The 14,626-nt window shown below is 37.6% G+C and overlaps 1 protein-coding gene across 1 annotated transcript in view; it reads left to right on the forward strand.

The window, feature by feature from the left end:
* Nucleotides 1–14,626, forward strand: part of LOC124252890 (inositol 1,4,5-trisphosphate receptor type 3-like) — a 169,861-nt gene that overhangs the window by 86,217 nt on the left and 69,018 nt on the right. The window contains 4 exon segments of the mRNA XM_046686568.1: nucleotides 2,408–2,493; nucleotides 3,529–3,543; nucleotides 13,573–13,704; nucleotides 14,247–14,376. Of these exon segments, the coding sequence (XP_046542524.1) occupies nucleotides 2,408–2,493; nucleotides 3,529–3,543; nucleotides 13,573–13,704; nucleotides 14,247–14,376 (363 nt within the window).

Raw genomic sequence — 14,626 nt, forward strand, 5'->3', positions numbered from 1 at the left:
ACCTTTTTGAAGAGTTCATTGAGACTTCCTGAAGAGTTCATGAAGACTTCCTGAAGAGTTCATGAAGACTTCCTGAAGAGTTCATGAAGACTTCCTGAAGAGTTCACGAAGACTTCTTGAAGAGTTCATGGAGACTTCCTGAAGAGTTCATGAAGACTTCCTGAAGAGTTCACGAAGACTTCTTGAAGAGTTCATTAAGAGCTCATGAACTGAAGAGTTCACGAAGACTTCCTGAAGAGTTCATGAAGACTTCTTGAAGAGCTCATGAAGACTTCCTGAAGAGTTCACAAAGCCTCCCTGAAGAGTTCATGGAGATTTCCTGAAGAGTTCATGAAGCCTTCTTGAAGAGTTCATTAAGAGCTCATGAACTGAAAGAGTTCACGAAGACTTCCTGAAGAGTTCATGAAGACTTCTTGAAGAGCTCATGAAGACTTCCTGAAGAGTTCACAAAGCCTCCCTGAAGAGTTCACGAAACCTTTTTGAAGAGTTCATTGAGACTTCCTGAAGAGTTCATGGAGACTTCCTGAAGAGTTCATGAAGACTTCCTGAAGAGTTCACGAAGACTTCATGAAGAGTTCATGAAGACTTCCTGAAGAGTTCATGGAGACTTCATGAAGAGTTCATGGGGCCTTCTTGAAGAGTTCTATGGAGACTTCCTGAAGAGTTCACGAAGACTTCCTGAAGTGTTCATGGAGACTTCCTGAAGAGTTCATGGAGATTTCCTGAAGAGTTCATGAAGCCTTCTTGAAGAGTTCATGGAGACTTCCTGAAGAGTTCATGAAGATTTCCTGAAAGAGTTCATGAAGACTTCCTGAAGAGTTCATGAAGCCTTCGTGAAGAGTTCATGAAGCCTTCTTGAAGAGTTCATGAAGACTTCTTGAAGAGTTTATGAAGCCTTCCTGAAGAGTTCATGAAGACTTCTTGAAGAGTTCATGAAGACTTCCTGAAGAGTTCATGGGGCCTTCTTGAAGAGTTTATGGAGACTTCCTGAAGAGTTCACGAAGACTTCCTGAAGTGTTCATGGAGACTTCCTGAAGAGTTCATGGAGATTTCCTGAAGAGTTCATGAAGCCTTCTTGAAGAGTTCATGAAGACTTCCTGAAGAGTTCATGAAGATTTCCTGAAGAGTTCACGAACACTTCCTGAAGAGTTCATCAAGCCTTCGTGAAGAGTTCACGAAGGCTTCATGAAGAGTTCATGAAGACTTCCTGAAGAGTTCACGAAGACTTCCTGAAGAGTTCGTGGGGCCTTCTTGAAGAGTTCATGGAGATTTCCTGAAGAGTTCACGAAGACTTCCTGAAGAGTTCATGGGGCCTTCCTGAAGAGTTCATGGAGATTTCCTGAAGAGTTCATGAAGACTTCCTGAAGAGTTCATGGAGACTTCCTGAAGAGTTCATGAAGACTTCCTGAAGAGTTCATGAAGACTTCATGAAAGAGTTCACATGAAGGCTTCATGAAGAGTTCACAAAGTCTTCATGAAGACTTCATGAAGAGTTCATGGGGCCTTCTTGAAGAGTTCTTGGAGACTTCCTGAAAAGTTCATGAAGACTTCCTGAAGAGTTCACGAAGACTTCCTGAAGAGTTCATGGGGCCTTCTTGAAGAGTTTATGGAGACTTCCTGAAGAGTTCACGAAGACTTCCTGAAGTGTTCATGGAGACTTCCTGAAGAGTTCTTGAAGAGTTCATGGAGATTTCCTGAAGAGTTCATGAAGCCTTCTTGAAGAGTTCATGGAGACTTCCTGAAAAGTTCATGAAGATTTCCTGAAGAGTTCACGAACACTTCCTGAAGCCTTCTTGAAGAGTTCACGAAGGCTTCATGAACAGTTCATGAAGACTTCCTGAAGACTTCATGAAGAGTTCATGAACACTTCTAAAGAGTTCATGAAGCCTTCTTGAAGAGTTCACGAAGACTTCCTGAAGAGTTCACGAAGACTTCCTGAAGAGTTCAGTTCATGAAGACTTCCTGAAGAGTTCACGAAGACTTCATGAAGAGTTCATGGGGCCTTCTTGAAGAGTTCATGGAGACTTCCTGAAGAGTTCACGAAGCCTTCTTGAAGAGTTCATGGAGACTTCCTGAAGAGTTCATGAAGCCTTCTTTAAGAGTTCATGAAGACTTCCTGCAGAGTTCACAAAGACTTCCTGCAGAGTTCACAAAGACTTCCTGAAGAGTTCACAAAGAGTTTGACAGGGGAATGTATATTGTCATAATGCGTGATAGCTCTGTTTTGTGTTTGATTAACTAGTTACTTTGTCTTTTGTTTGATAATGTTAAATCATGTCATGGTTTACAATCTTCTACTTTTCGATTGACATGTTTCTGTATTGTCTCAGGATCAATGGCATTATTTCAGGCCATTTGCCAGAGACATTGTTTTCAGGCCACTAGTTAAGTTAATCCCTCTTTTCAGCTCTGTTTGTTGACATCGGTGACAACATCTCAGTGGTGGACCGTGTAAAGCTGTCCTACATCTACGACGACATTGACCAGACAGAGGTAAGCCATGCAACACAAGGTTCAAATATTCACTTCACCTCAAAGTACAATAAATCACTGTAAATTAATCATCATTGTTAAATATGTGTATTTTTTACAAATACATGTACTAAGGTTTCACACTGCCATGCCCGATATATAATTCTCCAACAGAATTATTAGAAAGTTTATATATTTTCAAATGTTTCTGACATCTCATATCCTTCTCAATCTTAAATCTCAATGAAACAAGTTTGGTCCAAATGTTAAACCTGAACTGGTATAAATCTTATAGATCAAGGCAGTCTTCTAAATGTGCAGAGTGTCGCTCTATATTAAGGGAACCTCTCATGCCTAATGGGGGCACAGGTGGCCCGCTTGTCTGAGGCATCAGAGTTTGATCCTTTAGACATGTAGCAGTTCTGTGATCATGGGTTCGAATCCCAGATTTTCACAGCTTGTGCTTCCAGGATTTTCAGCACCCATGATTGTGAATTCCTGTTGAAATGGTGAACTTCCAGCTCTGGTCACTTAGCTTTGGTCCCTAGCGTAATTTTCTAAATGGATCGGGTGGTCAGGCGAAGAGACTTGGTTGATGACAATGACAGATCATGATCTCAGTCACTGGATTGTCTGGTCCATTACAAGTGCTGTTGTAATGAAGATCACATAGCTGGAATATTGCTGAGTGTAACAAACATGAACAAATTCCTAATGTAAAATTACAACTCTATTTCAATGATGTACTGTTTCTTGCTTGATAGTTATAAAAATATGTTTGTCTCCTTGACTCAAATTGCAGGATCCATTTTTTGCTAAATCGGTAAAAAGTAGCATGTTGTATAAAAAATATGAATGTGTCTGAATGCAAAATTTACTTTGTGAAAATAATGCTGATAAGGAATATTTTAATTTATGCATAGATTTTTATTTGGAATATGTTAATGGCTGTTATGTTCAACTGAATATCTGTTAAAAGACTGCATGGCTTGGATATGATCGTGTCACAACGCTATAGTAGTATTTAATGTATGTGCCCAATTATTGTATTAAAAGGAAAAGCATGATAAGGTAAGTAGCAACCCTGCATCAGCACTGCTTTGTAGATGGTTTGTACCTCTGTTGTTCCTGATGAAGTGTCAAACACACCTGCGACATGAACTCATCGTTCCGAGTTTATGTTGATAGTCGTGTGTCTACCTCAGACTTTGATGTCTAAAACTTTATCATGGTACTAGATCTATCAAATCTTAAACCTTATGATGTTTTACTGTTTTTTTAATTGCATGTGATTTTTTTTTTATGGGTCCCAGATGTCGGACAATCACCTAAGTACAATAATAATTCATGACTTTACTAGACAGTATAAGACTGAGTAATCATGTCATTATCAATAGTTATTGATTAACATATTCCCAAATTATATAAATAATCATATAGTTACACTATTATCCTTCAAGGTACAATTTTCAAATTAAACTTATGTTGTTGCATAATGAAGGTATACCCCCCAACATTACCCCATTTATTGGGGTATTGTATTTCATGATAAATATTTTTTAAATGATGCTGTTGATTTGATTCCTTTTCCCTCCCCACATCCTCCCCACCTCCTCCAAGAAAACTAAAAAGCTGGTAGTCAGTAAAATGTCTCTGTGTCTTTAAAGCAATTTAAATGACAGTGTGCAAAAGGTAGATTTGATGCTGACCCATGATGGATGGAGCCGAATCATTGGAACAAGTGGTCAGACTATCAAACCACCACTGCACCACATCATTGCTGTTAAAGATGTGTCATTTATAAGAAGGGGGCCATGTTTAATGAATCTTTTCTACCTTGACATGTTTTATGAATATTTTTTCCCTTTTGTAGCTCAATTTTATGAATGATATTACACAAATATTTATAAAATGTTGTTTCACTGGTTTTACAAAAGAGATAAAATACTCGGTATTGGTTTGGGTTGACAGTAAAACTTTGGGCCGTTGCTACCCTCAGGTTTTACTATTAACCCAAACCTCAGAGTCATGATTTATCCTTTATATATATATATATATATATATATATATATATATATATTTCATGAATATGTAGATGTAGTCACTGTAGATGATACTGTACTCCTAAATACTAATCATAATTGTTTTCTCAGGAAAACAAAAAGTCGAAAAAGGTAGGAGAAAACAATACACAGAATGAAAAGAGCATGTACTGGCTTGCTGCTTGTTGTTTGGAAAATAGTATCAGTTGATAGTATAAACTGATATTTCTGATATGTGTTACCTCCGGTTTTAATAAAACTTTTCTTCAAAGAAAAGGCAATGATGTCAAAGGTTTATACCTCTGGTTTAAATAACATTCTTGAAGAAATGATACGCTATAAGTTCATTTACTTTAAATGGGTTCATTTTTACCAAAAACATAACTCATGATAAATAATGCAGGTCTACCTGTGCCAACAAGTGTTCTTTCTCACCTTGTCTTTTCTGCAACATTTTCAGAAATGCTTTATGCAGAGGCATTAGCGTGGCTTCGTAGTCATTTTGATGAATAAAAGTACTTTTGATTGATCATGTTTATGCAAATTAGAAACAAAGTGCTTCATTTGTTAGAGCAGATATAATTCAACTTCCTTGGCTGATGATAGTGGTTGAATTGCTTGCCTCAAACATTTCAAAGTATTATGATCTGACAGTTGTGGACAAGTTGATTGGAATAATGTAGGGTTGATGAAATATGATGGTCTTGTCACCTTTGAACTCTCTCTAGTCAACATCTTACTGGTGTTAACACCTCACTTCAGTACGGTTACGAAATTTCACAGTTATAACTACAGGTAAAGCATTGATCCATGCTTCATGTTGCAATACTAGTTGTACAGTAAGTAGTATCATGTCCATGTACGAGATGATATATTTGTATCACCACTCACGTTACATTGGTACATGACACAGAGGTTATACAAATGCGCTTTGCACACGTATTGATACTACTTGCGGTGCAACTAGTTCTGTAGTCATTAGGGGTGGGCGTTAATACTGGTTAACCGGAACATTGCAATTCGAACTCCACAATACGATATATTGCGGTACCCTTTTTGCGAACCAGTTCATTCGATCAACGAATTTCATTGACCATGATCGGCAATTTTTCGTGACCATGATCAGTAATTTTTGTGATGTAGTCAAAAATGCTAAGGACATTTGTATTTCCTTTATATTATTATACATTAATAGTTTTGAGAAATTGGGAAACATTTTCAATTGATCTCCTGTACAATCACATCTGAGTCCTGACAGTGGTTAGTGGCAGTGTTTCAAAGAAAGGAAGCAGTAATTTCATTACCTTAACCCATGTGTTACACTTTCACAATATATCGCAATACATATTGCAATCACGTAACACATATCACAATATATCGCAATACATATTGCAATACGCCAACACATATCACAATATATCGCAATACATATTGCAATACGCCAACACATATCACAATATATCGCAATACATATTGCAATACGTAACACATATCACAATATATTGCAATACATATTGCAATACGCCAACACATATCACAATATATCGCAATAATTACATATTGCAATACGCCAACACATATCACAATATATGGTAATACATATTACAATCGCCAACACATATCACAATATATCGCATAATACATATTGCAATACGCCAACACATATCACAATATATCGCAATACATATTGCAATACGCCAACACATATCACAATATATCGCAATACATATTGCAATACGCCAACACATATCACAATATATCGCAATACATATTGCAATACGCCAACACATATCACAATATATCGCAGTATGAAAATTTTGGCAATACCTAACCCTAGTAGTCATGTGGAGGGTTCAATGCGTTCGTCTGATCTAGTCTACCAGCTCCAGAAGAAAACAACCTTAGTAATTATTTATGTCTACCTGCTTAATACAGGTATTTATTTTCTGATTTTGACACAACTGTCTTCATGAACAAGGTTTTCCTTCTGTTTGTTGAAAGCAAACAGTATATCCCACAATGCAATACTAAGATACTGTATTCATGGTTACTATATTCATTGATACACTGGAAGCACTCAGATAAACACAGATCATATTTTTCATTTACTTCAATGTTTAAATCTGCTCTTAGTTATCATCAGTGACATAGATTAAAACAGTGAATAAATCTAAAACATCTTTGGTTTGCATTGATTTGTTTAAGGGAATTTAGTTTGACCTATTAACCAAAAATAGCCCTTAAAATAAGAAAATGAACTGCTGAGGGACCTACATGTTCCTAAAAGTGAACTTAAAGACAGGTGAAATGATATAGTGGTATTAGTAGAAAAGCTGTATTTTGACTTCGATTTGGTATACCGTAATGCAATCCGAAAATTTGGCATTTTCAGTTTTCGTACTGTCATTTCTATCTAGTCATAAATGACAGTTTTGTTCATTCAAAATAACAAAGATTATGGTTTGTCAATTTTCTGGATTATGATCATATCTCATATGCCGAGCTGAAATGGACCAAACCGAAGGCCTAGTACCACAATACATTATAACCGTACTATGGTAAAAGTGTTTCACCCCTACTTAACGATACAACAATCTGAGCATGGATTTGCTCTAGTCATAGTTAGGGGTGGGTATTGCGAGAATTTCCATATTGCGATATATTGCGATGTGAAATCATGTATATTGCAATATATGTATTGCATGAAGTTTTTATTGTGTACTACTTATAATCGAGTTAATGCTTGATTTATAGAGCAAAAACACAACAAAAGCACTATGCTTGATTAAGCTTTAATAAAAACTTTTAATCATGATAAAATAAAAGTGTGAATAATATTTGGCACAAATGAAACAAGGACATATCTGAAGATTTTCGAAGTGTTTCGAAGTTTTCGAAGTCAAAATACCGGTTTTCGATCGGGCGATATGCGCCAATACATATCGTTTTCATGTCTGAACCAGTAAATACCGGTAAAACCGGTTATATTGCGCAGCTAGTCATAGTACATATATGAGTTTTGGAAAGGGTCGTGGCATCATGATAGAACATAAAAGTCAAGTCTAACACTCTAAACTCCAGTGATAGTTGCATGGGCCTGCCTTGGCTGACCAGTTGAAGAGCTTGCATGTGTATGTGTTTTGTTGTCTTGTTGCCATGGTGATGCATGATGTACTGGAACTCTCACTGGCATGATAGCAGGAACAGATGTTGCTCATCACACATTGATGTTGTCCTGTATTCGTCACCCATGTTCTTGAGACAATGAAGAATACCTGGTTTATATTGGACAGATTGTTTAAGAGTTATTGTTTGCCTGTGAGAACTTGAAAATGTCTGACGAACTGTTGGTCAGGAATCTTTCGACGTTTCCTCTAGAAAGAGGTTATTGCTAAGAAATATGAATGATAGTTTATAATTACACATTACGAAATCCAGCTAATTGTCTAGTTACTGTACAAGTTGGTCGACTACTGATCCAACAAATTGTCTATTCGCCATATACGTTAATCGACCAGTGTCTGTTTGGACATCATATTATCATAGTGGTTAGTAAGGCATCATTCTCTACCACAATTGACCCTGGTCACCATACCAAACTACAGGCGCTGAAAGTTGTGACTTCTTTATCCAACTCCGATAATGTAACCATGGTAACAGTATTGAAGAACTTTGCTGATGCATTACAGATCGTCTTGCTGTCTCGACTGGCGTTTCAATAGTCTAGGCTGTATGATAGTTTCAGTGATAAGTCTACTGCTAATTGTCTATTTCCTATTGATTCCTCCGTAGTCTAGAGCGGTATGATGGTTTCAGTGATAAGTCTACTGCTAATGTCTATTTCCTATTGATGATTTCTCCATGGTCTGGAGCAGTGTATGATGGTTTCAGTGATAAAGTCTACTGCTAATTGTCTGTTCCTATTGATTCCTCCGTGGTCTGGAGGCGGTATGATGGTTTCAGTGATGGAGTCTGCTGCTAGCTGGTGTCTGTTCCTATTGGTTCATCCGTGGTCTGGAGCGGTATGATGGTTTCAGTGATAAAGTCTACTGCTGGTGTCTATTTCCTATTGATTCCTCCGTGGTCTGGGCTGTATGATGGTTTCGGTGATAATCTTCTATTGTCTAGTTCCTATTGATTCATCCGTAGTCTAGGCTGTATGATGGTTTCGGTGATGAGTCTGCTGCTAATTGTCTATTTCCTATTGGTTCATCAAGTAGTCTAGAGCAAAGTATGATGGTTTCAGTGATAAGTCTGCTGCTAATTGTCTATTTCCTATTGATTCATCCGTAGTCTGGGCTGTATGATGGTTTCGGTGATAAGTCTACTGCTAATTGTCTATTTCCTATTGGTTCCTCCGTAGTCTAGGCTGTATGATGGTTTCAGTGATGGAGTCTGCTTAATTGTCTATTTCCTATTGATTCCTCCAGTAGTCTAGGCTGTATGATGGTTTCAGTGATAAGTCTACTGCTAATTGTCTATTTCCTATTGGTTCATCCGTAGTCTGGAGGCTGTATGATGGTTCAGTGATAAGTCTGCTGCTGGTGTCTATTTCCTATTGATTCCTCCGTAGTCTAGGCTGTATGATGGTTTCAGTGATAAGTCTACTGCTAATTGTCTATTTCCTATTGATTCCTCCGTAGTCTAGGCTGTATGATGGTTTCAGTGATAAGTCTACTGCTAATTGTCTATTTCTATTGATTCCTCCGTAGTCTAGGGCTGTATGATGGTTTCAGTGATAGAAGTCTACTGCTAATTGTCTATTTCCTATTGAGTTCATCAGTAGTCTAGGCTGTATGATGGTTTCAGTGATAAGTCTACTGCTGGTGTCTATTTCTATTGATTCCTCCGTAGTCTAGGGCTGTATGATGGTTTCAGTGATAAGTCTACTGCTAATTGTCTATTTCCTATTGATTCCTCCGTAGTCTAGAGCTGTATGATAGTTTCAGTGATAAGTCTACTGCTAATTGTCTATTTCCTATTGATTCCTCCGTGAGTCTATTGGAGCTGTATGATAGTTTCAGTGATAAGTCTACTGCTAATTGTCTATTTCCTATTGATTCCTCCGTAGTCTAGGCTGTATGATGGTTTCAGTGATAAGTCTACTGCTAATTGTCTATTTCCTATTGATTCCTCCGTAGTCTAGGCTGTATGATGGTTTCAGTGATAAGTCTACTGCTAATTGTCTATTTCCTATTGATTCCTCCGTAGTCTAGAGGCTGTATGATAGTTTCAGTGATAAGTCTACTGCTAATTGTCTATTTCCTATTGATTCCTCCGTAGTCTAGAGGCTGTATGATAGTTTCAGTGATAAGTCTACTGCTAATTGTCTATTTCCTATTGATTCCTCAAGTAGTCTAGGCTGTATGATGGTTTCAGTGATAAGTCTACTGCTAATTGTCTATTTCCTATTGATTCCTCCGTAGTCTAGGCTGTATGATAGTTTCAGTGATAAGTCTACTGCTAATTGTCTATTTCCTATTGAGTTCCTCCAGTAGTCTAGGCTGTATGATAGTTTCAGTGATAAGTCTACTGCTAATTGTCTATTTCCTATTGATTCCTCCGTAGTCTAGGCTGTATGATAGTTTCAGTGATAAGTCTACTGCTAATTGTCTATTTCCTATTGATTCCTCCCGTAGTCTAGAGGCTGTATGATAGTTTCAGTGATATAGAGTCTACTGCTAATTGTCTATTTCCTATTGATTCCTCCGTAGTCTAGGCTGTATGATAGTTTCAGTGATAAGTCTACTGCTAATTGTCTATTTCCTATTGATTCCTCCGTAGTCTAGAGCTGTATGATAGTTTCAGTGATAAGTCTACTGCTAATTGTCTATTTCCTATTGATTCCTCCGTAGTCTAGGCTGTATGATAGTTTCAGTGATAAGTCTACTGCTAATTGTCTATTTCCTATTGATTCCTCCGTAGTCTAGGCTGTATGATAGTTTCAGTGATAAGTCTACTGCTAATTGTCTATTTCCTATTGATTCCTCCGTAGTCTAGGGCTGTATGATAGTTTCAGTGATAAGTCTACTGCTAATTGTCTATTTCCTATTGATTCCTCCGTAGTCTAGGCTGTATGATAGTTTCAGTGATAAGTCTACTGCTAATTGTCTATTTCCTATTGATTCCTCCGTAGTCTAGAGCTGTATGATAGTTTCAGTGATAAGTCTACTGCTAATTGTCTATTTCCTATTGATTCCTCCGTAGTCTAGGCTGTATGATAGTTTCAGTGATAAGTCTACTGCTAATTGTCTATTTCCTATTGATTCCTCCGTAGTCTAGGCTGTATGATAGTTTCAGTGATAAGTCTACTGCTAATTGTCTATTTCCTATTGATTCCTCCAAGTAGTCTAGAGGCTGTATGATAGTTTCAGTGATAAGTCTACTGCTAATTGTCTATTTCCTATTGATTCCTCCGTAGTCTAGGCTGTATGATAGTTTCAGTGATAAGTCTACTGCTAATTGTCTATTTCCTATTGATTCCTCCGTAGTCTAGAGGCTGTATGATAGTTTCAGTGATAAGTCTACTGCTAATTGTGTCTATTTCCTATTGATTCCTCCGTAGTCTAGGCTGTATGATGGTTTCAGTGATAAGTCTACTGCTAATTGTCTATTTCCTATTGATTCCCTCCATTAGTCTAGAGCTGTATGATAGTTTCAGTGATAAGTCTACTGCTAATTGTCTATTTCCTATTGATTCCTCATTAGTCTAGAGGCTGTATGATGGTTTCAGTGATAAGTCTACTGCTAATTGTCTATTTCCTATTGATTCCTCCATGAGTAGTCTAGGCTGTATGATAGTTTCAGTGATAAGTCTACTGCTAATTGTCTATTTCCTATTGATTCCTCCAGTAGTCTAGAGCTGTATGATAGTTTCAGTGATAAGTCTCATACTGCTAATTGTCTATTTCCTATTGATTCCTCCGTAGTCTAGATCTAGGCTGTATGATAGTTTCAGTGATAAGTCTACTGCTAATTGTCTATTTCCCTATTGATTCATCCGTAGTCTAGGCTGTATGATGGTTTCAGTGATAAGTCTACTGCTAATTGTCTATTTCCTATTGATTCCTCCGTAGTCTAGAGCTGTATGATAGTTTCAGTGATAAGTCTACTGCTAATTGTCTATTTCCTATTGATTCCTCCGTAGTCTAGGCTGTATGATAGTTTCAGTGATAAGTCTACTGCTAATTGTCTATTTCCTATTGATTCCTCCGTAGTCTAGGCTGTATGATAGTTTCAGTGATAAGTCTACTGCTAATTGTCTATTTCCTATTGATTTCCTCCGTAGTCTAGGCTGTATGATAGTTTCAGTGATAAGTCTACTGCTAATTGTCTATTTCCTATTGATTCCTCCTGTAGTCTAGGCTGTATGATAGTTTCAGTGATAAGTCTACTGCTAATTGTCTATTTCTATTGATTCCTCCATTAGTCTAGGCTGTATGATAGTTTCAGTGATAAGTCTACTGCTAATTGTCTATTTCCTATTGATTCCTCCTCGTAGTCTAGGCTGTATGATGGTTTCAGTGATAGAGTCTACTAATTGTCTATTTCCTATTGATTCCTCCGTAGTCTAGGGCTGTATGATAGTTTCGGTGATGGAAGTCTACTGCTAATTGTCTATTTCCTATTGATTCCCTCCATTAGTCTAGGCTGTATGATGGTTTCAGTGATAAGTCTACTGCTAATTGTCTATTTCCTATTGATTCCTCCGTAGTCTAGGCTGTATGATAGTTTCAGTGATAAGTCTACTGCTAATTGTCTATTTCCTATTGATTCCTCCGTAGTCTAGGCTGTATGATAGTTTTCAGTGATAAGTCTACTGCTAATTATTGTATTTCCTATTGATTCCTCCGTAGTCTAGGGCTGTATGATAGTTTCAGTGATAAGTCTACTGCTAATTGTCTATTTCCTATTGATTCCTCCAGTAGTCTAGAGGCTGTATGATAGTTTCAGTGATAAGTCTACTGCTAATTGTGTATTTCCTATTGATTCCTCCGTAGTCTAGAGCTGTATGATAGTTTCAGTGATAAGTCTACTGCTAATTGTGTATTTCCTATTGATTCCTCCGTAGTCTAGAGCTGTATGATAGTTTCAGTGATAAGTCTACTGCTAATTGTCTATTTCCTATTGATTCCTCCGTAGTCTAGAGCTGTATGATAGTTTCAGTGATAAGTCTACTGCTAATTGTCTATTTCCTATTGATTCCTCCGTAGTCTAGAGCTGTATGATAGTTTCAGTGATAAGTCTACTGCTAATTGTCTATTTCCTATTGATTCCTCCGTAGTCTAGAGCTGTATGATAGTTTCAGTGATAAGTCTACTGCTAATTGTGTATTTCCTATTGATTCCTCCGTAGTCTAGAGCTGTATGATAGTTTCAGTGATAAGTCTACTGCTAATTGTGTATTTCCTATTGATTCCTCCGTAGTCTAATCTACTAACAGTTTGTCCTGAGCCTCCACAGACAGCCTGGTTCCGTAATGGCAACCAGAGAATGGCTATGTGACGCATCATTTAGAATTAGAATGTACAAACTGCCTCTTAGCTGATCAGAAAACTCAAATACTCACACAAGAAAGCTTCACGACTTCTGTAGTTATAGTAACCTGATTGTGTTTATTTGATATTTTGAAGAAAATGTCAGATGTTATATGTTAACTGGAATATAAATGTTAAGATATAGAAGATAACATAACTTATGCACTAAGTCTTGAAACTAGTGAAGATCTGGGTTAGAATTGGTCTTCATCAACCGATGCTTGTTGTAAGAGGCATCTAACATGTGGTTGGGATCACTGACTTGGTCCTTGTATCTCAATGGTATCAATCAATGCTCATGATGTAAATCACTGGATTGTTTGGTTCAGACTCGATTATTTACAGACTGCTGTCATATAGCTGGAACATTGCTGAGTGTGCACGACATCTCATTATATATTGTCGCTATGAGACAGTTCCACTGTACATTGCTCCAATACATATTATGCATGGATATTTCCTATAGAGTTGCTAGAGACGATGTTTCCCAGAGTGATATTACTGCATATGCTTATGTTACAGGACACATACGACAAGTCTGGTTCTCCTACGTACAAGTATTTCCCCAAACTGAGAGACTGGATCTCTCATTTCCTGGGCACCAATGGTGACATGACGGCATCCGAGGTTGGAAACAACCTGCTTGTTGAACAGGTACAAACTTTTTCCATTCGTGTAAATGAAAATAGTACTCTGATAACAAAATGACAAATCTGATCCATTTCAGTGAATTTTTGTTGAAAGGTACGGCCACGCCTTTAAGTTCACTCAGCCGGAAAGGCGTTAGCTTAACCATGATTTGACCTTTGCACAGTACAGTAAATTGAAACATTTTATCATCCTCAGAATTTTGCTTCCAAATGTTATGAAATTTAATATACCTGTAGCTAGTAATAAGGCCCAAAACTTTCAGTGTTTCATGATATACATTTTTACTCTTACTTTACCTCAGTACTTACATTCTCTGTGTGAAGCCCATTTCTGGTGTCCCCCACTGTGATACTGCTGGAATATTGCTAAAAGTGGCGTAAAACTAAACTCAATCACTCACTCACACACATTCTCTTGGAATTATTGTAAACATTACCTCCAGAAACTACTGGACAACTAAAACTTCACATGCTTTTCCCCACCACTGATGACCCCCCAGTTTGAGGATGTGATATTCTGTTCACCATGAGGAGTGATTGTTCTAGGTGCTGTGTTTGGTGCACTTCCTGGTCAAGTATGGCTTCTATCATAAGTCGGTGGACATCGAGAAGCTCCTAGTGCCACTCATGAGTCTACTGGATGGACGCAACGACAAGCCGTACCCCAACATGCAAGGTGGGGAATTATGTTTCATGAATATATCATGCAGGCAAATTGTTACCTAATGCCTACATACTTTATCGAACTTTATCAAAAATACCCTTTGGGATTTCTTATATATGAATTATGAGGTGAGGTGAGGTGAAGTTGGGTTTAACGTCGTGCTTGAGAATATTTTGCTCATATGACGACTTGCATGCGTGTGTATGTGTATGTGCGGCTGCTTGTACTAGCCCAGACTGAAGCTGGTTTTATAGTGCTAGCC

The sequence above is a fragment of the Haliotis rubra genome, unplaced genomic scaffold, assembly GCF_003918875.1.
Source record: "Haliotis rubra isolate DU_JTF1 unplaced genomic scaffold, ASM391887v1 Scf529, whole genome shotgun sequence".
Classification (NCBI taxonomy): Eukaryota; Metazoa; Mollusca; class Gastropoda; order Lepetellida; family Haliotidae; genus Haliotis; species Haliotis rubra.